The following is a 22,954-nucleotide window of genomic DNA, read 5'->3' on the forward strand; positions in this document are numbered from 1 at the left end:
CAAAGAGCTCATCTTCAGCATGAAAAGTTTTTACAGCAATTTCAAAATCTTAAGCCAATAATAAAGGTATGGACATAGAAATGGAGGGAATCAGGGCTCTTCTGTACATTACTCTTAAACTGCTTGTCTCCTGTGCAGAAACCAGCTGAAAATGAAATCGCTTTAGAAACTGCTGCCTGTATTTCAACCTGTTCTTCTGCTCCGGCAATGATGCTGGCAAGCAATTCTGCATGGACGGCAGTTACCACAACCCCAGCTGTTGGATTCCCTGCTTCCCTCCCACCAGTACCCAGAAACCAAGTGGGATCAGTGCTGGGTACCTGGTTCATACCTGCCTGTGCGAATGGAGAAGCAGATCTAGGTATTAATGCATAAACTGGCACAACGTCATGCAGAACAGCAGTAGGTGCAGCTTGACAACCAGAGGGACTATGGGGAATGCTACGTGAAGGAAAACAGGATTCACAAGAAGCACTCGGAGAGAGAATGAGTCCCTGTAGCCCATAGCCATGGATGGCCTGGGCTATGTGTGACCATGGGTCGGTGGGAATTTCTGCAGAACATCCTCAAGAGCTACCTTGTGAGAGAAAGGTATCGGTGTTCTGCAAATGCAGATATGGAAAGCCACAAGAACCACTGAAATAAAGTGCAGGACATAAAAGTGCTATTAATTGGAAAGCACCTTTGTGTAAGCATAGCAAATGATTCCCCCCCCCCCCCACACACACACAACAACCCTGTAAGGCTGATAGAGAGCAAGGGACACCAAACTACAGAGTGATTCCCATGACTGACGGTAGAGTGGAAATGCATACTCTGAGTCAAATATTTCAGTGAAGGCCAAAGCCCATGAAGCCTAGTACAGAGTGACACAACCTATTTTTTGTCAGGCAGTGGCTGCCACCCTGAGCCTCCAAGTTGGGGGGAGGGTGTGGTAGTAGATTGGGGTAGCAGACTGCTGGGGGATGGGGTGAGATGAAGCGGGGGTCTATGTGGAGGGAACTGTGAAAGGGGCAGCTTATGTGCTCTTGCATGAAAGTTGATCAGCATCCCTGAAGCAGAGGACACAGGATGGAATAGGTTTTGCAGGCACTTATCTGCAAGGTGCCAATCCAGCCAACTTGGCTGCCCCCAGTAACCCTGAACCTGGGGGTACCATGGAGGCCATAGTGCAACCATTGGCTAGCCTCCATGTTCGTCTAAAAGAACCCTTCATTCGCTTCACTTTACCCTGGGTCTGGTCCATGAGGACAACCCGGGCTTCTTATGATGCAAGCAGCCCGGCCAAAAGCAAAGATAAGACCCAGCATGCACTGGACCACCACCTCCTCCTCCTCCTCCGCATAAGGAGCAGACATTTCTCCCCCCACACCCTAAGAACCCTAAATGGAAATTTCCGCAGCAGTCAGAAATCACAGCCGCACAAAACGGAGCGTTCGGGACGGACAGAGGCCGGCCTTGAAAGGACTACAACTCCCAGGGTGCAGTTCTCGGGATGGTGACATCTGGAGCTCGGAGGGGAGAGAGTGGGGCTAAAAGAAAACTACAATTCCCAGCAACCTCGCAGGAGCCGCTCGCCAATCCCGGCTCGCGAGCGCGGTGGGGCGTTCTTTGCCGAGCCGACAGAGAGGCTCAGTGGCGGCGGCGTTTCCTGGGCCGGCGGAGGTGGAAGGGGGGAGCCGTGGCGGTCTCCTGCGGTAGCGGCAGACTCTCTGTGGCCCGCCTTCCCCTGCCCTTCCCTTCCCTTCCCTTCCCTTCCCTGCAGTATGGCTTCCACAGGAGGTGGGCATGGCGGGGCTGGGGCCTCAGGCGGTCGGGGAAGGGGGCGGTGAGGGGCTTTCGAGGCCTTGCTGGATGGGCCCCCGGGAGGAGAGGGAGGAGGAGGAGGGCCGGGCGGAAGCCTGTTGGGGGGAGCCTGAGCGAGGCTCTTTGTGGGGTGTCCCGAAGCTTGGCGGGGTGGCGAGAGAGAGGCAGGACAGGCGCTTTGCTCTTCCCTTCCAAACTCTAGCTAAAGATACTTAACCCCCCCCCCCCACACACACACAAAAAACTCCTCTTTTTTCCCTCAGTATAGAGGCATGAAAGGTTGTCGCGGTTGGCTTTTATCGCAATACATCCGATGGGTGGGTGTGGGTGTTCTCGGTGTTCAAAACCATTGCTGTTATCCAGGGAAAGAAATCCTACGGATCGGGAGTTTCTTCAGAAATAGCACGACGTTTCTTACAGACTTAATAGGGACCGAATCCCCAGTGAGGACTAGAAACCCTATACCCGCGAAAGTCTGCTGGAGGTTGCTTTTGCGTGGCACTTGGTGTTGGTTAGGCGCGCAAGGAGGAGAGTAGCTTCCGTTGTTAATCCAATTAGCATCAAGGTGTTAAATTTGGGTAGAAGACAAAAACTGCCGTTGGGAACCTGTTGCCCAGATATTGCACTGACACAGTCAGCATGGCTGGTGGTGAAGGATGCTGGGAGTTGTAGTTCAGTAACAGTGCAGGCCCCAGGTTCCTCTCCCTAGAGGAAAAAAAAATTGAAAGAGAAAGCCTTAATTTTGGGATGGAATGTCATCAGAGATACAAAGATACAGTATATCAAAGCTGAGTGCTAACTTAGAAGAGGCGTTCTTCTCTGTTGGGGTTTTCGGGAGGACTAGGTAGTGTTTTGAAATAAGAAAGTTAATGAGAAATTGAGGCACTCCGTGCTCCTTTTTATCTCACAACTTCCAAATAGTATCTGTCAGAGGAGTTAAGAGAGAAGTTGAGTTGTGTTCTGGAGGAATGTGAGAGGGTAAAAAGAGTGGAGATGGGGAGACTGTGCCTCCCCCCCCCACTACTCTATCCCCATCCTGTACTGTCTCAGACCTCCCTGTACTGAGCAAACCTGCATGTCCAAAATACAGCTCCCTTTCTGATTCTCTAGCTCAGCCAAGAGAAGTCTGGGACTGAGGGAGTGAGTCCCTACCTTTCTACATGCCTTTCTAGTTATGCATTCTCCTGAACATCCAGAAGATGATAAATTTAGAGCTAACATATATAGAGAGATTTCTCTTTTTTTAATTTTTATATATATATATATAGTACCGTATATGAAACTTCCATAACATCAAATTGCCACAAAAATTACAGTCACCAGGGACTTGTCCAGGCAATCTGTGAGAATCGGACACGACTGAGCAGATTTTTAAAAAAAACCAGCTTGTATGTTCTAGCTTAAAAAGTAGCAGAACCTGTTTTGTAAAGTCCTCAAGCACTTCATCTGTCCTCTCTTGGAATCCTGGCTTCTTTCATTTCTTTACCACCAAAGCAGGTTTTATATTGAAATATTGCTCACTTGTCATTTTGCCAAAGGCTCTGAAAGACTTTTAGGCTTGGTGTTCTTTCTAGTTATGTGCTAACAGTTGATGTGTTATTTTATTATTATTTTATCATCTATGTTGCACATTCAAGGCTGCTAACAAATAAAAAAATATATAAAAAGCCAAAGACATAGAATTTGCACTAAAGTCAATTAACCATTTATTGGTTGCCAAAAAAATGTTTTCTAAATGCTGAGAAGGGGGTGCCAGACATAACTCCCAAATGAAAGCATGTCATATTCTCAGAGCAGTTTTTGTGACAGAAGGACAGGCCTTTGACTTTGGGTGTATTTTTAAAAGGGGTCCCTTCTATAGATCTCTCCCTTTACCTATGTACGGCCTTAAAGTTTAGGACCAATTGTTTTAAATGATGTCTGAGAAACATTTGGTAGCCTGTACTGTTCTTTCAGTATTGGTATATGATCCCTTGCATGTTGTAGCCTAGCTGCTGCATTTTTTACCAGTTACAACTTTGGGACATTTTCCCAGAATAGGTCTTCATAGAGCACACTGTGGTAGTCAAGACAAGATGTGACCAAGATATGAATAATGATTGCCGTATCTGACCAGTTCACATCAGGCATGATAATCATGATTCTTATCAAAACTACTCCTGTAAATTGAATGATAGATAAGGATCAACAGCATACCCAGAATGATAGCTTACTTCTTTCAGGGGGAGTACAGCCCTGCTCTTATTTTAGAAAATTGGATGTGTGGATCCAGTTGGATATGTGGATTTGAGAATTCTTTTGGCATACAGAGAGCATCGACTTGAGTAATAATAGTGTATACCTTTTTTAACGGGTGGCCTGTTTAATCAGTGATGTCATCAAAGTAAACCCAGGCACTGACATCACCAGGTCATGACCCTAAGCAGAAGTGACGTGCCCACCCCCCACTTGTCAGATATGATGTGCATAGCCCTCCTCCCCCAGATGTGATGTGCACAATCCTCCCCACACGTGGCGCAGGACTCAAGGTCATGGGGGAGGATTATGCACATCACTTCTGCTTAGGGTCATGACCCGGTGATGTCAGTGCCATGTGGGGTTTGTTTACTTTGATGACATCACTGATTAAACAAACATAAGCCACCATTAAAAAGGTATACACTATTACTACTGACTTGGTTTTTAAGGTGGGAAAATTTTTTTAAGTACTGCTTCTGAAATAATTGAATTCCTCTATCCATCTTCAATAAAGGAATGATAGTCACTGTTGAATACAAAATCCTGGCATTTTGCAAGTACTTAGAGGGTGACTTTCAGCAATTCTGTTGTGCTTCATACAAACAGAACAGGCTCTTTTTCACATCTCTGCATTAGCCACTTCTGAGATGTTCTTTAGATGTATACTGTCAAAGAAAGAAAATGTATGGTTTGTAATTGATTGATTATGACTTTTAGCAACCACATCAATAGGCTTTTTCCAGGATAATCTGTTCCAAACCTGACCCTTCAGGTCTGCCAACAGTGCACCCATCACCATTGTCATTGAGTCCATCCACCTTGCTGCTGGTTATCCTTGTTTCCTCTTCTTCTACCTTCCTTGGCATTATAGACTTCTCAAGAGAGCTGGGTCATTGCATATAGTGTCCAAAATAAGGTGATTTGAGCCTGGTCATTTGTGTCTCAAGTGAGAGCTCTGGGTTGATTTCTTTTGTGATCCATTTATTTGTTTGGATTTGGGAGGGGGCATCCATGGTATTCTTGGGATTCTTTTCCAACACTGAAGTTCAATACTGTTTCTATCCCGCTTCTTCAAACTCTGACTTTCACTTCCATGGATTGTCACAGAGCTGCATGATTCTGATTTCTGTCAGTGTAGACATTATGGCATCTGAATGTCTTTCTCAAGGCTTTCATTGATACCTTGTAGCTTATTTCTGGACTGTTGTGGAAACAGTTCACTAGTTATCTGTGATGGTAGGGTTTAATGAAGATTTCTTTAGCAAGTGTTTTACAGCGCTATTCTAGAAAATAATGTAACCATCTTTCAGTTACTGTAAGTATTTACAATATTTGCCACCTGATTGGTTGGACTTCCTCTGGTAGCTTTTATCAGCCAGGATGAACATGAACCAAACAATGCTTTCTCACTCTTCCATGCAGGCAAAAGAAAATCAAACTTCCCCTCCCCCTCAAAAATAGAGAAATGGTTTCTTTAAAGATATCTTCAGACTCTACCATCAAAGCTGGAGTCCAAAGTTGAAGCAGATTCAGATGTTTTATCAACAAAATGTTTTGAAATTTACCTGGTTTTTCACTAGTTTTCTGTTACGCAACTTCCGTTCAACCCTAATGTGTATTTGGGAATAATTTTCTTTATTTCTAATTATTAATTTGTATAAAAATTATTTTTACTATAAATATATATAAGAACAAAACCTGTCATTTCAGAGAGTTAATCGTATTGTTAATTATGTTATTGTTTAATGGGGACATGTAAAATATTAAACATTGGAAGGCAAGAGCATATAAAGTATAGAAAAGGATATGACTGGGTTTTAAAATAATAAGAATGAATACAACTGCCCCCATAATATAATATTTCTTGTTTTTCCTTTCTCCCAGAATGATAAAAATAAGATTTTCCATGTATAATCTTGAAGAGGTATCCTAGCATTGTACTGAGTCTTTTTTTTTTTTTTTTTTGCAACATTCAGAAATTTGAATTGTGTAGAGATTTTTAAACAAATGCTTAGGGTATGATGCATTATTGGACAAACTTGGGAAATATGTCTTTACATTTGTTGGTGTATCCTTCCTCTGGGAGCAAAATATTTTCCAGCATTCATATCTAATGAAATATGGTCCACTTCTTTGTCCAGAAGTGAGGGGAGTCTATCATGATATGCACCACTCTTTTCTAACTTCATTTATTTCAATTTTTCACCAGAACAAAGCAAATTTTCCCAAACATTGAATGGAACTCCTGCTTCAAGCACAGCCATTGGTGGGATGGATCCCTTTCACGCTTGTAGTATTCTCCAACAGCTCAAAATGATGTATGATGAAGGGCAGCTGACAGATATTGTGGTGCAAGTGGATCATGGGAAAACATTTTCCTGTCATCGGAATGTCCTTGCTGCAATCAGTCCTTACTTTAGGTATATAACATTCTGTTTTCAGTTTACTATTTATTTTGTAAATAATCTATTTTTTACTGGTATTTACATGTGTGTGTATGGGAGAGAACGGGCAACAGATTAATTCATATTCGTTTGAATATGCTGTTTTCTTCTGACATACACACGTGCTGGCATTCTTTTACTTAAAAAGTTAATGTAGGAATTAAAGCTGTTAGAATAGTTTGGCTACTATTGTCTGTTCCATTTCTAGACTTCTGAAGTGATTATTTGCAGGGTCTATAATTATTTTTCCAAACATATTCTCAAGGCATCTTGGATACTTCTAAGAATTGTGACAACTTGTCGAAGTTGGATCAAATGTATTGTAAATATGAGTATGTTATTTCACATGCTTTATAGTTTTAGACATGTGGCAGCACATTGTATAATGAGTTAAATCACTATTTCCCTTTCCCAGCTTGGAAAGTTAGAAATTACAACTGAATTTTTAAATCTCAAGTATGAGAACAGACTAGATAAGCAAAGAGTAGCATTTAGTGTGTTTAGGTTACTTAGTGCAGCCACAGGAAAGAGTTTCTCAGGTTAATATGATCTTAGTGCCATGTAGTTGGTTGCTCAGTTGCAGAAGTCAGTGTGGAGCATGGGTCGAAAATGTCCTTTCTTCATATCTGATCCAATACACTAATCAGGCCTGTGGGACTTCACGTTATGCCTTCTTCATCCCCATTACTGATGCCAGAAACTGGTGCTTGCAGGCTCTTCCTCTGGAAAAGGCCAGGAATAGCTAAAGCCAATGGGAGTTATGCCTCCTTTGCCAAAGAGAAAAGGGTCAGCCAAAGCAGAGCTCTTGTGCAAATATAACCTTCTTTTAGAACAATCCTTTTAGGATTGTGGGACACCCATAAATACATTCGCAAAAGGTTATTTGCACTATGGGATAGAACATTTTCTCTCTGTCCACCATGCAGTGTAATACTTTAATCAATAGAAAGGACATCTGTGTAAGATCTCCAGCAAACTATTTCCTGAGCCTGTGGTTCCACATGAGTCTCCACATTTCATAGGGTTTCTAACTGAGATTTATGCTAAGATGGGTTAATTTAAATGGATAAGAAAAATTGTTATTTTAGATTTTTTGTTAATACTACTTTATATTCTTTTGATCAGTGGGAGGATGGAGTAGAGAGTTAACTAACCTTATAATGGGTCCAACTCCCAACATGTTATGCAGATGCCTTTTCTACATGTATGTCAGTGCTGTGGCTTCCAGAAATTGTGCTTGTGTTACTTGGAGAAACTCTCCTCTTTTAAATTAATATCTTCTCCTTTTAGCAATCTGCTTTGGTAGAACACTTCATAGTATGTTCATTCCTAAGCAGTAGTACATATCTTACCCCTATTTACAAAGAATTAGAGCAGTTGTTTTAGGTAAGTCAACAAAAGGTTTAAGCCAGCAAGAATTAATGTACTATTTACTGTCATTCTGGTGCTGGCAGGGGAGAGATGATGAGCTACATTTATATACTGGGTACAGGTTGCGTTAAATGCAGTGTAAGAATAATAAAATCCATAAAATCTAACCAGTTGCCACCAGCACATACTGATGTGTCAAATGCCTGGGTGATTTTCTTGTGGATGGATGCCTCTTTTTGGTTGATGCCAAATTAATTCTACTAAAACAAGATAAACTATTTCAAATAATGTGATGTTGGGAATTTTTTAAAAGTAAACTATCTCCCGCAAGAGCATCTTTTTACAGAGAAGATTAATACAGACGTAATCTGTTTCCATAATTTAATCCCAGTACTTCTGAGTTCAAAGCAATTGGGAGTCTCTACTGGTGTAGGCTTTCATGCCAATATCTGTTGGGCAGTGTTGAGTTTCAGGGTTTAGTGACTATGTTCTAGGCGGCAGATTTCTTCTGAAGATGCCAGCCGCAGTAGCCGGCAAAATGTCAGGAAATCTGCTATCTAGGCCACGGTCACTAAACCCTGAATCCCAACACTGCCCAGCTGGGAGTGTCCTCAGAGAAAGGAAAATAGCCAAATAGGTTTCTTTCAGGTATCATGGATTACTCTATATTGCCCATCAAAACTTATCCAACCTGTTACAGAATAAATAGCTATGGTGTTTGTTTCAACATCGGTATTATAATCCTATACATATCTCATTAGAAGTGTCTTTGAGCTTAGTGGGACTTAATGTTGGTAAATCATTCTAGGCTTGTGGCTTAATTCTTCAGGGTTAGAAAGCTATTTTCTTGTTCAGGTATTCTGCGTGACTTCTACCAGGCTAAATCTGTGCTTTGTTGTATTAGATAAACCCGTCACTAATAACAACAACTCTGATTATATATGCATTCATGATGCAGCTGTTCTGAAGTTTTGTTTTCAGTGTATGCAACACGCAAGAGAACACTGAATTTATTGCCTCAGGAGCCATGAACATTTTAGTCTGGATTGCTGGGAATAGGTACATAGACAACGCACAGAGGGTAGGCAGTTCTTTCTCAATGGCTGCAAGAGGCGTTTTGATTACCAGTGTTGCAGTCCTTACTTTCGGCAGTAGCACGCATATAAGCCAGTGTTCTGTAACTCTCAGTGTGTAGAAATGTGTTAAAAACTTAATGGTAAAGTCTTAATAAAGTCAGGATTCTGCTGACTGATTTTAAACTATGATGTGTTTCACAAACAAAAATAGATCTGAGTATTAATAACAAAGTTGAAATGACGGTTGGTATGTTAATTGTAGTTTTATTCACTGTATGCATATTTTCTTTTGGCAGATCTATGTTCACTAGTGGCCTTACCGAGAGTACCCAGAAAGAGGTTCGGATTGTTGGTGTTGAAGCCGAGTCCATGCATTTAGTACTGAACTATGCATATACCTCCAGAGTAACACTGACAGAGGCCAATGTCCAAGCTTTGTTCACTGCAGCTAGTATCTTCCAGATCCCTTCTGTTCAGGATCAGTGTGCTAAATACATGATCAGTCATTTGGACCCACAGAACTCCATTGGGGTGTTTATTTTTGCTGATCACTATGGACATCAGGAATTGAAAATCAGATCACAGGATTACATTCGTAAAAAGTTCCTGAGTGTCACCAAAGAACAAGAGTTTCTCCAATTGAAGAAAGACCAACTTGTAAACATACTGGACAGCAACGATTTAAATGTTGACAAAGAAGAACACGTCTATGAGAGCATTGTAAGATGGTTTGAGCATGAGCCCAGTAAAAGAGAAGGCCATTTGCCAGAAATTTTTGCCAAATGCATCCGTGTGCCGCTACTGGATGAAGCATTCATAGAGAAAATTCCTCCCATGTTTGCACAGGCTGTAGCCCAAAACTGTGTACAGAAAGGACAGAGTAGTGCCAATGGCTATACGCAGAGGCTTGGAATGACTGCTTCAGAAATGATCATCTGCTTTGATGCTGCCCACAGACACTCAGGAAAGAAACAAACAGTGCCTTGTTTAGACTCCATTACAGGGAGAGTGTTCAAACTATGCAAACCACCTAATGATTTGAGGGAAGTGGGGATTCTCGTCTCACCTGACAATGACATTTATATTGCTGGAGGGTACAGACCAAGCAGCAGTGAGGTTTCCATAGACCACAAAGCAGAAAGTGATTTTTGGATGTACGATCCTTCCGGCAATAGATGGATCCCTAAAGCTCCGCTGCTTCGTGCCAGGATAGGCTGCAGACTGGTTCATTGCTGCGGTAAACTCTACGCAATAGGTGGTCGGGTTTATGAAGGAGATGGGCGCAACTCCCTGAAATCTGTGGAATGTTATGACGGTCAAGAGAACTGCTGGACAGCTGTCTGTCCAATGCCTGTAGCAATGGAATTTCATAATGCTGTGGAATATAAAGAGAATATCTATGTTTTACAGGGTAAGATGCTTTGTCTGGGGATATGGTGAGAGTTGAAGTTAGCATTGAGAATTGAAGTATTGGAAGGAGAGCGAGATTGATCGCTGCCAGTAGTTTCCCTGCTAATTATACCATACAGAATGGAGGATCTTGTACAGAGCTAAATTATGCCATGGTGCATATCACTTGTTTTTATACCTCATAATACTTTGGCTTGCTGTTGAGGTGGTGTTCTGATACGCAGGTAGTCCTCGCTTAACCATCATTCATTTAACAACGGTCCGAAGTTACGATGGCCTTGGAAAAAGTGCTTTACATCCTGTACTTACACTTATGACCATCGCAAACTGTTGCACCACTCCCACAGTCACATGATCACAATTAGGGCACTTGGCAGCTGGCTCGCATTTATATCCAGTTGCGACGTCCTGCAGTCATATGATCGCATTTTGTGACCTTTTTTGGCCAGTTTCCAGCCAAAAATGTCTGTTGGAGGAGCTGGATTCACTTAACGACTGTCGTAAAAATGGTTGTAAAATCGGGTCCAGTCACATGGCGACTCACTTAACAACCACACTGCTTAACAACCAATTTTCTGGTCCCTATTGTGGTTATGAAGTGAGGACTACCTGTAGCCTACAATAGGAATCACTTATACTCTGTAGACAGTATGGAAGCTTATAGGGAGAACCACTGACAGAATAGCTGAATGCATTAAAATTGCTCTTTACTTTCAAGGTGTTATGCATAGTTCTGCCTCTGAAAGTGTTATTCCATCATTCATCTTTTTCCTTCCAAATTTCCTAATGTTTGGACTATTGAAGGTTATACATACATTGTAATTAACGATAAAAAGAGGCAGTTGTTAACTATAGTCAGATTAGTAGGGAAGAAGACAATATTTTACTTTTTATCCATCTTTTTGATACCAGCAAATCCCAGTACTACTGGCATTTCCACAAGAGGAACTCCATCACAGTCACAACTAATCAAAAACAAAACAAAACCACTTTTAAATTCAGTGTGTGGTTGTGCCAGAAGGAGTGAAGTATGAGCTCTTACAGAAGTTACTATGTTCTCTTAAAACTAAATCATGTATTTTTTGTTACAGCTGTCCTAAACTATGCTGAATTTTTGAAGGGATTCATTAACTGAATAAAGCTTTAGAACTGAATTTATTTTAAAAAAATGAAAAAAGCAACTCAGAGTCCTATTTACCCTAAGAAGCTACTGTATTATAAAATGCCTGTATTGTGCCAACCTGAATAATTTTTGTTGAATTAAGGTGTTATTTATTTTATTTATCAAATTTTTATCACCGCCCATCTCCCCCAGGCGGGGGACCCTGGGCAGTTCACAGTAACAAGAATTTAAAATTCCATAAAATCTTAAATACAGCCATTAATCAATCAGAGTAAAATGCAGTAAAATCCAAGCCATGGCGGATCTAATTCAAACCATAAGGGCATAAAACTGGTCCCCGCAGCACTAGGGAATCAGCCAGCCCCAAGAATGGCTCTTCCCCTCCCTATTCCAGGCAAGGCAGCAAAACCAGGTCTTCAGCTGTTTTTTGAAGTCCAGGAGGGAGGGGGCTAACCTCACTTCTGGGGGAAGGGTATTCCAAAGGGCAGGAGCTGTTGCAGAGAAGGCCCGCCTCCTGGACCCCACCAGATGGAATTCTCTTGCAGATGGGGTCTGCAACATGCCCTCTCTGCACGATCGGGTGGAACGGGCTGATGTAATGGGGATAAGACGGTCCCTTAGGTAACCTGGACCCGTGCCATGTAGGGCTTTAAAGGTGATAACCAACACCTTGAATTGGACCCAGAAGCATACTGGCAACCAATGCAGCTCGCGCAGCAGAGGTGTTACGTGTGCTGATCTCAGAGCACTCATCACTGTTCGCGTGGCTGCATTTTGAACCAACTGCAGCTTCCGGATACTCTTCAAGGGTAGCCCCATGTAGAGCACATTGCAGTAGTCTATCTGGGAGATGACCAGGGCGTGAGTGACCGTTCGAAGGGTCTCTCGCTCCAGGAAGTGGCGTAACTGGCGCACAGTGCTGCTCACTAGTCAGTTCTGAGAAATTAACTGTCCAGTGGTTCAAAACCTGCTTTTAGAGTTGAAGTTGTACCACAGGAGAGGGAGACTCAGGCCTGGAAACTTGTAATTGTTAAAAAGAAGCTCAAGTTGAGCTGAACTCCTAATGACTAGATCCATACAGTTTTCTGAGCAGAGGTGTAGAAGTGGCTTGGTCTGCCGTTGTTGTTGTCGTCCTCCTCCTCCTCCTCCTCCTCCTGTCAAACCAGCAACTCTGGAATTCCCAGGCAGTTGCCTACCCAAGTCCTCACCAGGGCTGCCTCTGTTTACCTTCCGAGAACAGCCTAGATTTGTTGGGTGCTGCCACCGGTTGAGCCTAGATCTGCCTAGATCCATTGAGGCATTTTCAGTGTGACCAACAGCCTTTTGTCTGCCAACTGTGCCTATGTGCTGCCTTTGGCTTCTACCACCATTCATCCAACTTGCTCCCATGTGCATAATTCTTTCTTCCCCTCCATCATCTGATCATGTGGCAGCCCTTTTGTGGGGAATCTGCAACATTTTCTCAAAATGCAAATGTGCTGTCAACCTAAACAACTTCAGGATTCCTGCTTTATGGGCTAACTGTAACTGTATGCTGAGATCCAGATAATTTAATATTAAAATAATTATTGAGAGAAAGTGGCATCTGCAGTCCTTTCATTTATATTAAAGCTGCTGTTGGAATGGTATCTTAGCCCTTAAAATTCCTATAAGTTTGGCAAAAAAAAAAAATCTAACGTGTACATGTTTGGAATGGTCTCTGTGGTTCTGTTATAAATATTTTAAAATTTAAGCTTAATATTATTGAAATTCCTATTTTTAATAGTACTTGTATTAAAATTATAATTACAATAATAAAAAACTAATACAAACAAAAATAGGTGCAGAAAAGAAAAAGAAAAAAAAATATAAAGAAATGACTTCCCCCTTCATCACAACAAATATAAACATATTTATAAACATATGATAGTAAATATAACATATGATAGTAACTTATCACCTTCTCTTAAAACAAATGATCTCTTCTTCCCATATTTTATTTATTTATTTTCTATCCCGCCTTTATTATTTTTATAAATAACTCAAGGTGGTGACCATACCAAATACTCCTTCCTCCTATTTTCCCCACAGCAACAACCCTGTGAGGTGAGTTGGGCTGAGAAAGAGTAACTGGCCCAAAGTCACCCAGCTGGCTTCGTGCCCAAGGCAGGACTAGAACTCTCAGTCTCCTGGTTTCTGGCCCATTGCCTTAACCACTAGACCAAACTGGCTCTTCAAGAAAATGGATAAGAATGCCATCTCTTATCTATATGCCATCTAATATGCCGTCTCTTATCTATAAGCAAGTCCTTAAAACCTCGTAATTTCAATCCTGATCAGTAAAAGTCCATTAAGGGTTACCAGAGATGACAACATATCTATTTTAACTTTGATCAAATAAACCAACTTTATATTCCTTTAACTTTTAACAATCTTGATCTTTAGTCTCTTCAAATAATGTCATAGAACTTTATTTCTTTTTATTTTTTCTTTATCCCTTCTGACAAAATTCTTCAAAGATTTAGCAAGCCTCTTTTGTAAATCCAGTAGAGGAAAATTATCCAGGTCACTCTTTTGGTTTATTATTTGTATTTCTCTTTTAATTATTAAGACATCAGCCATTTTGTTTTGTATGTCCAGTGTAGCATCTTTTTCCATATCATTCTTGCAGCCTGTCATTTTTAAATCCACTTTCAGATCAGTCTCAATCTTGTCAAGTAAAACTTATTCCTCTTTCATAACATCTTTTAAACACAGGCTATCTATAGAGGCAGACACTCTAAAAATTAACTTCTGGGTCCATTGTTCAAAAATACCTTCAATATGTCCAGTGTTAAAATATTTTACTCTATATTAATAAATTAAATTTAAGTATACTTTTCCTTTAATTGCAATCTTTAGCTCCTTCTAGTTCACTCTAGTGTCCAACCTTCAAAGCCTCATCCTATCATGTTTTTTTTAAAAAGAATTCAACACAAAAGCATTTTCCCACAGGAAGGATTCTTATAATTAATTCAAAAGCCTTATTTCAAATTTATTTGGATCCTTAGTCCATTTGTAACTTTCTAAAATCAAAGTTTTAATCACTCTTTTGCTGTTTATTCCTCCTCCCCCCAATTTTTTAAAAGTTCTTAAACTTGTATTTAAAATTTCTTTTGCTAAGGATTGAAGGAAACTCACCCAGTATTGTAAAACCTGTCAATCTAAAGATTCCCAATAGCTGAAGAGCAGTTAACAAACAAGTTCCAAAAGAAAAGGAGGTATGTGAACGCAGTGTCCTTTTAATGGTGCCAACTGCAGTTTGAGCAAGATGGCTATTCCCTTGTCTCCCAGAGCTCTAAAACTGCTGGAGACCACTGTCTTGTGGTCTCCTCACGAGAAGCACCTGTCTGGAGCACTTGTGGGTGATCGAAACTCCTCTCCTTGCTTGGAGAGTAATTACAAAGAGCCAGTCCCCTTGCCAGCTCTTCATTCCGCTTTGGTCGCTGGTGTCTTGAGTTCGCCATTTCTTCCCCAGAAGTGCCCTGCATGCAGGGTTTTTAAAAAACTTATCAGGGGAATGGAAAAGTTGCCCACACTACTTCTGGATTCTGATACAAAGAGTATTAACTCACCACAATCCTAATCTGAATTACCACCATCACCCCATCCCCACACACCAACACACACTCATACACACCTGCCGTTTGCATGGAAAGAAAATTCCCATTTGGCACCAGTTAATATTGCCTTCAATTGCGAATAGCAGCCAGGACTGATTTCAGATGGAACCATAGTGAAGATAGGAATTCCCCATTTTCATATCATATTCCCAGTTGATCTTGTCCAACACTGTACAAATGTATGCATGTTTATTTTAAAAAACTTGCTTGAAAACTTGCATGTTTGGGTTACAAACACCTTTACACTAACGTCTGAATCTCTGAAGAGAGGGGAAAGATCATCTTAGAAGCCTGCTTCTACTGGATTCCTTTTCTCCTCACATGGTCATTGCCACTAATTAAGGTGTGGGAAACATTCTAAAATGTTGCCTGTAAACCATGTGATTTGTATCTTAAAAGATGGGATATAAAAATTGCAGTAATTGTGATAATAACAGCACTCACTGGGCTTTGATGAAGTCAGTAAACCAAAGGAGATAAAGGCTTACTTCTACAGCTGAACTATTATTTTGTTCTCTGTTACTGGTGCAAAACATTTGAATGCTGTTTGCACTATAAATGGAAAGGTTTCTAGTGAATGCCTTCTGATTCAACCCTCCCCAAATTATTAACCTCCTGATGTGTTGAATTGGAGGCAGCTGGCCAGGGTGCATGTGCTGTTTTCTGTAGAGGTACAGAAAGGGTAGACTTAAAGCTAGAGTCTGCTGAATAACATAGGCTCAGGATTAGCATCTGCATGTCTGGAACCAATATATTCTCCCTAGGGAAGTGAATATTTATTATGCTTGGTTAAACCCTTATGGAACAAGCTATAAGAGATTTAATGTAGTGATGTAGAAGAGAATAAAGTGAAGGTTCCTGTGAATATGCGTAAGTATCTTAATTATTTTTTTCTAATGTGGCTTGATACAGATGTGAAATGCATTAATGTTATATCAGATATCTTGAATGGATTTTAATTTAAAGATTGGCATTGTTCAGAACTTCTAGGTATACAGCTCACACTACTTTTGTAGCTAAGTTTAAGAATGATAGATAGATAAACACGATTAAGTAAGGACTCTGCACTCCATTACTATGTTTGCAGTGGGCAGCTACTTGTTTCTGATAAAACTTGTGGATGTTTCCAATGGACTGGAATTTTAAAAGTTTATGGATATAATATTGAGTTTTGTCAACATTTTTAATGAACAAGGCAAACATATTTGTTGTGTTTTTATTAACTTATATTTAGATGACTTATAGACCAAAGGTTATGAAACAACTCCTCCTCCTCTTTCACTGACCAATTTTGGAAAAGCACAGTTCTCACAGTGAATTCAATAGAGTGCAGGTCAGTGTGTACACTTGCCCCTACTGTGTAGTGATGAAGAGGTCTTGCTTCCCCATCATCATTGCATTCACATTGCCCGGCAGGGTTTTCTCATTTTGTGACCAGGCTGCTCAAGTTTTGTCTTGAGATAGGTTTGGCTGACCATTCAGTAGCCAACTGTGATAGATTTGTGATGCATTTGGAGAATAAAGTTGAATAAAATCTGCTTTAAATTTGATGCCACAATTCTTGATGATCCTATGACCGTTTGGGGCCTGCTAAGACAGTATAAGATCAGTTTCTTTACTGCCACCAGATACTTATAGAGATAGGCTAACTAATTGTGCCCTTATCCAATATGGTTAAATTCCAGGAGGAAGGGTATGATTGGGTGCCTCCAGGGAGTGGTCACTGCCTTTTTACCTAAGGTTTGCATAACTGCCTTGAAGTCCCTGAACCTTGGGAGTTCGAATAAACCACCCAGTTACAAATATTCCTTTCTTGGGCAAGTTGCTGTAAAGGATGCTGGCTATTCTGCTACACTTATCTGATCCATTTCATGTCATTTTCAGGCCTGAATAACATAGCAATAGCCTTGGTTGCCCTGATTTCAGAAGAGAGACTTGGAAATGTTACTATGTTGACTCTCAACAGCTGGTTATGGCATATTATCAGAGTGGTTCAGTGGGTTGGAAATTGAAGGCACTGTGTTACCATTCCTACTTGTAGGACTATCACCAGAGAGTAGCCGTGGGAGATTCTGTTTGACTCCTGTTTAATGTGTACAACTGCTGGAGGTGGTCATCCAGAGATTTGGAGTGTAGTTATCACTATGCTGATGACATTCAGCTCTGGCTTTTCTTTCCACATGAATCAGGAGAAGTTGTACTGGTGCTTGAGTGTTGTCTGTAGCTATGATGAGGAATAACAAATTGAATCTAGATAAAATGGAAATACTGAAGTAATCCTCAGGTCCAGAGGTGGGAAGATGTTCTGTATTGGATGAAGTACTGCAACCTGAAAGAATTTGTACATAGGTTGTCCTTGATTCCAGTTTGTTACTAGAGCACAGGGGGCCTTAATAACAAGGGCTGATGCCCACCTTCAGCTGGTATATCAGCTACAATATTTCTTGGACACAGATAGCCTACTCTCAGTGGTCCATGCCTTAATAGCTACTTGATTGGTTATTATTGCAATGCACTGTCATGCGGAGATACCTCAAAGATGATCAGGAAGGTTGCAACTGGTACGGAGAACCGCCACCTCATAGCTAAGTGACGTAGCTAAAGGAGGGGTCCATATCACAAGTTCTGAATGCATTGCACTGGTTTCCTGTGAACTACAGCCTCAGTTTTGCCTGGGACAACTAGGACCCAGATAATTAAAATATTGTATCCCACTGTACCATCAAACTCAAGCATAAAAGTCAGCTGGGAGACCCTGCTTGTGGACCTACTGGTGAGTTTGACTCACATTTGGTAGCCAGAAGTAAGCCTTCTTGGTGACAGTGGCCCAGTTATGGAACCCTCTCTTAAGAGATGTTAAGCTGCCTCCACACACACACACACACACCCCTTCAGAAAGCAACTGAAGACATGCCATGGCTGTTCACCCAGTCATTTATGTAGTAACGACTACTCTGGGATCAGATTGCCTGAGGTTGCCTTTATTTGGGTTTTCTAATTAAAAGAACTTTAATTCTTTAATAATTCACTTCTATTAGAACTTTAATTTTAATGTTTAAAATTTAAACTTTAAATTTTAGTAATTTAACATCAATAAAAAATTAATGTTTTAATTTTTGTATTTTTAAAATTGGTTTTAAGCATTGTTGGCTTGATGGTTTTAGCTGAGAACTTTTCCTTTGTTTGAAAATGGTTGTAGGTTGCTCTCAGAGAAGGCTGATATTAAAATAAACTAGTTTACCTTCTGGTGTATGAATGTTTTATAATTAGCTGTGCCCACAGTTGCAGCCATTTTGTTAAGGTTTCAAAATTACGGATGTGTTTTACAACCCAATATGATGAGAGACCCCTGAGTCACATGATTTGGTAGTATACAAAGTTAATAAATATTTTCTGGTATCATATATTGCCTTCCAGAAATATTTTAGGAAAACAAGCTTAATTTTCTGTATGATGCATAAATATCTGATCACTTGTCAGAAATTATTCATGTTACTGTTGGTCAGTTACTTTGAGGAAACTGCAGTAGAAGTCTTAATCCATTGCTTTTCAGGTTACTTAGTAGTGTCTTAAGGCAGACTGTTAAGTTCTTCACATTTTAGTTTCTCTCCCTTTCTGTCCCTTAGGAGAATTCTTCCTCTGCTATGATCCTCAAAAAGATTATTGGGGTTTCTTAACTCCTATGACTGTGCCTAGGATCCAGGGTTTGGCAGCTGTCTACAATAACTCTATCTACTACATTGCTGGAACCTGTGAAAACCATCAACGTATGTTTACTATAGAAGCTTATGATATTGAATTGAACAAATGGACTCGAAAGAAGGACTTCCCATGTGATCAGTCCATTAATCCATATATTAAACTTGTTGTCCTGAAAAATAAACTTCATTTGTTTGTTCGAGCTACTCAAGTCACAGTTGAAGAACATGTCTTCAGAACCAGCAGGAAAAATTCTCTTTATCAGTATGATGAAGCTAATGACCAGTGGCAGAAAGTGTATGAAACTCCAGATAAGCTTTGGGATCTTGGACGTCATTTTGAATGTGTTGTTGCTAAATTGTATCCACAGTGTCTTCAGAAAGTTATTTGACTTCTCTCCCTTCTCCCTTTCATTGGTAAAAGGCCGCAGTGACTTTGGTGTTCTGTGCTACCAGAAACATCTGTTTTTAAGAAAAATGGATTCAATTCTGTCAGTATTTAATGTGGGCTGAAATTGACGGCTTTTAGTTTTTTTATATATACATGGGAATGGGTGCTCTTTAAAGGTTGCAGTGGGGAGAGGGAATTAGTCGTTTAGGTTCGTAATGGATATTTTCCTGCAGAGTATGGAATGGGTTACAAAGTGCAATTATCAACATTTTCTCATTTGATCATATTCTAGAATGACAGTTTGACTAAAAGCAAGAGTAGGTAGATTGGGTAACTATGCACTACGGAGTGAACAAATTGAACATGAATAGGCAAGGTGAAGAGAGCAAGCTTGATGTGACTTCTTATTTAAAATACGGGTAAAATGTGAGGCAATATCAATGGTTTGATATTTTTGGTTCAGTGACGGTAAATAAACACAAACCCAGCTCTCTTCTATTTGTTGAAATGGTACTGAAATATTTTAAGTTTATACATTGTAGTAAGTTGCATGTGAAAGTTTAGGCACACCTGGTCAAATTATGTATTTCAGTGAATCCATAAGTGAACAAAAGGTGACACAATTTCTACATAGTACAAAACCCACAACATCTTTCTGCAAATTTGAATGTATAATTACTATTTATGTGCAGTTGTTTACAGATTCAAAATAAGATTATTGTCAATACGGTAGGTGCAAAAGTTTGGATGCTCCTTTCACCAAGTATGTTGTAACATCTCCTTTGGGAGAAATAACATTGCAAATATTTCCTCTTGTCAGCTAGGAGTGTTTCTATTCCTGGTTTTGGATTTTTCCCTCTTTTCATTGCAGAACTCTTCTAGCTCACTATTTTTTTTTACTTCTGAATCTAAACAACTCCACATAAATAGTGTGGATTCAAATTTGCAGAAAGAAGTTGTGGGTTTTGTATCATGAAGGGATTGTGTCACCTCCTCTTCGCATATGGCTTCATTGAAACCTACAGTTTGATTAGAGGTGTCTACATTTTGCATGCAGCTTAAAAGAAATACATTTAAAATTGCAGCAGAATGCAAGTTCCCATTTGAGAAAGAGCTGCCCTCCTTCAGACAGCTACATTGCTTCTCTTTTGTATACTTAATTTTAAGTTTAGGTGGTTCCTTTATCTTCCAGTAGTATTAGGAGAGTTATTTCCTGCCAATTAAATGTAAAGGTTCAAAAGCAGCTGAATATGTTGGTCACTTCATAAAGGGCTCAAACCCAATGGTGCTAGTACAATTTTCATATATGTAAGTCTGAAATGGGTCAAATGGGGCTGCTATGCAAGGCAGTCAGTAGTATTAATGTCTCTAGTTTTAAACACACTCCTTGCTGCTTTGTGCATGGACACCTATTTTATTTAAATATCTTGTGTGTTGCTGGTTCATATATAACATAAGGATAGTCTTAATGGCCTTTTGGAAATACTTGTTCCACCTTTGAAAGTTAAGCACTAAAGGCACTTTGTTTTGTCCATTCTCCAATAATTCTGACAGCGTAGCTTAAAACACTCGTACATAGTTGGCCATAAACCCCACAATATGATTTGCTTCCGGATAAATGTATTGGAATGCAATGATATAGGTAGCTGTTGGAAGCATGTAATATTGGGCCTTCTTCTAACAGCACAGCAGACTAAGTATTTATGGCTTCCACTATTGCCATTTTAGCATGTGTATGACTTGGAGTTGGTGAACTGTTACTCAAAAATATGTCCCCTACACTCCAATTCAGGATAATGCAAAAGCAATTCTGGCTTTTGCCAGTATCCCTGGATCCTTGTAACTCACTTCCGGCTTTCTGCCCTCTATTTGTTTCTGGAGTAATGTGAAAGTTTGCACTACTGAGCTTGCTTTATGGTCCTAGGATAGTTATTTTTGGAAATCTACCATAAAAACTTGTAGAATTGAGAAAACAGTCCAGTACTTTTTTATATTACATTTCTAATTCTATATTTGAAGCAACATAGTCAGAATTTTTGCTTTTGTTTTGCATGTCTAGGTAGCATTGATGCATCTGAGAATGCATTTCTTAACTGGCAATTCTTAGGGTAGCATTGATCCTCAAGAAAGGGATCTTGGTTCAGTTTAAGGCTTGTTTTAAATGATGAATTGTCCTTTATCCAAGATGGGTTGCCACTTCTGACTGAATCAAATCAATCAACCTTTAGGTGAGAGAGCTAATCACAAATTTAAAACCATGACTTAATAAATATGGGCTACAATCCACAGTAAATAAATATTTATCCCACTTGACTTTGTATGTTTTAAATCTTGCACAATACTGTATATAGAAAACATGACTGTGAAACTAAATGGATAATAAAGCCTCATTCTGTTACATACCTCATCTTCCAGAGTCTGAGCAAGCAGCTTTTTCTTTGGGCTTTTTCATATACCATGCTGGAGGTACAGTAGTCTAGATATTGATGTGTGTCTGTGTGTGTCTTTCTTTCTTGCATTACTGTTGCTTAAGCACATTAAGATACCAAGAATACATGCTAGATAGTTGCAGTTGGTTCATTACTTAGTGTTATGAAAGATGGTAACTTCATTTTCAACTCTTGCCTCAATAGTGCTCAGGTTTGGAAATTCCAGTCATGTAAAACTGCATAGTCTACAGCAGTGTTTCTCATCCTTGGCAACTATAAGATATGTGGACTTCAACTCCCAGAATTCCACAGCCAGCATGCTGGCTGCAGAATTCTGGGAGTTGAAGTCCACATATCTTAAAAAGTTGCCAAGGTTGAAAAACACTGCTGTAGACTATGCAGTGAAAAAAACTGGTCTATGGTATCTAATCCTGCCCCTGGCCGCCTTTGCAACCAGCTAGAGGTGGGAATTGGTGCTATGTTATGGCTGGCTCAGCATAGTTTCCATTCAGCACTATAAGGCTATATAATGTACCCTTACCTTTGCAAAGTAACAATGGAAAAGAATTGAAGAGTAGCAAATAGTCTTTGGATACTGTAGGATTAATCTCCAAGCTGACCTTAGTGTGTTCAGACTGCATATCAATATGGTAGGGCACTAGCCTGCGAAGTGAGTTTAGGTTTTCTGTACATGAATAGCTAAGGCTTTGAGGTCCTAAGTGTAGTTGCCAAGACTGATTTTTTAAATAAGTTATGGTTTCGTTGGCATTTGTATAAAACTGGTTATTTGTTTTCATACATTTAATTTTTATTATTTAGTTGGCTCTATGCGCTGTTGTAAGCCTCTTAGCTGCAAACTTTCTGAAGCACCCTCCCCTTAATGTTGCATTACTTTTTTTGCAAAAAAAGTGTTATGTCTTTTTCAAAAACCTTACAAAACACATTGCTGCTTTTTGACAATCTTCTGTATTTATTTAGAAGTGTCGATCTGACTTGAAATTTAAGAACTTAGCTTGTTAGCAAATAAACTTGTCATGTGCTGAATAGAAATAGAATCAGCTGTGGTTAATTCTGCAGTAGGTTTGCTCTTAATTTTTGTTTTTATCTGCACTAAATAAAAAACTTTGTCTAACCATTCAGATGGGGAAGGGGGGAGGGGAGAGTCTGTTGACTACAGTGCTTGAGAATTAAATCTTGAAATTTTTGCCATGGGGGTGAAATATCTTGAGTCTTACGCATGAACAATTATTTAAGCGGTAATATTAACTGAGGAACTTTAGTTGTTTACATGCTTCTAAATTATCTAATATGAATTTCCCTGTATAAA

The 22,954-nt window shown here is 39.9% G+C and overlaps 1 protein-coding gene across 1 annotated transcript; it reads left to right on the top strand.

The window, feature by feature from the left end:
* Positions 1-1,615: 1,615 nt before the first annotated feature.
* Positions 1,616-19,926, top strand: KBTBD8 (kelch repeat and BTB domain containing 8). The gene is made up of 4 exons (XM_063291545.1): positions 1,616-1,782; positions 6,254-6,464; positions 9,232-10,346; positions 18,736-19,926. The coding sequence occupies exons 1-4, from the start codon at positions 1,767-1,769 to the stop codon at positions 19,197-19,199; spliced, it is 1,806 nt and encodes a 601-aa protein (XP_063147615.1). The 5' UTR covers positions 1,616-1,766; the 3' UTR covers positions 19,200-19,926.
* The last annotated feature ends 3,028 nt before the right edge of the window (positions 19,927-22,954 follow it).

This window comes from Candoia aspera, chromosome 2 (assembly GCF_035149785.1).
Source record: "Candoia aspera isolate rCanAsp1 chromosome 2, rCanAsp1.hap2, whole genome shotgun sequence".
In the NCBI taxonomy this organism is placed as follows: Eukaryota; Metazoa; Chordata; class Lepidosauria; order Squamata; family Boidae; genus Candoia; species Candoia aspera.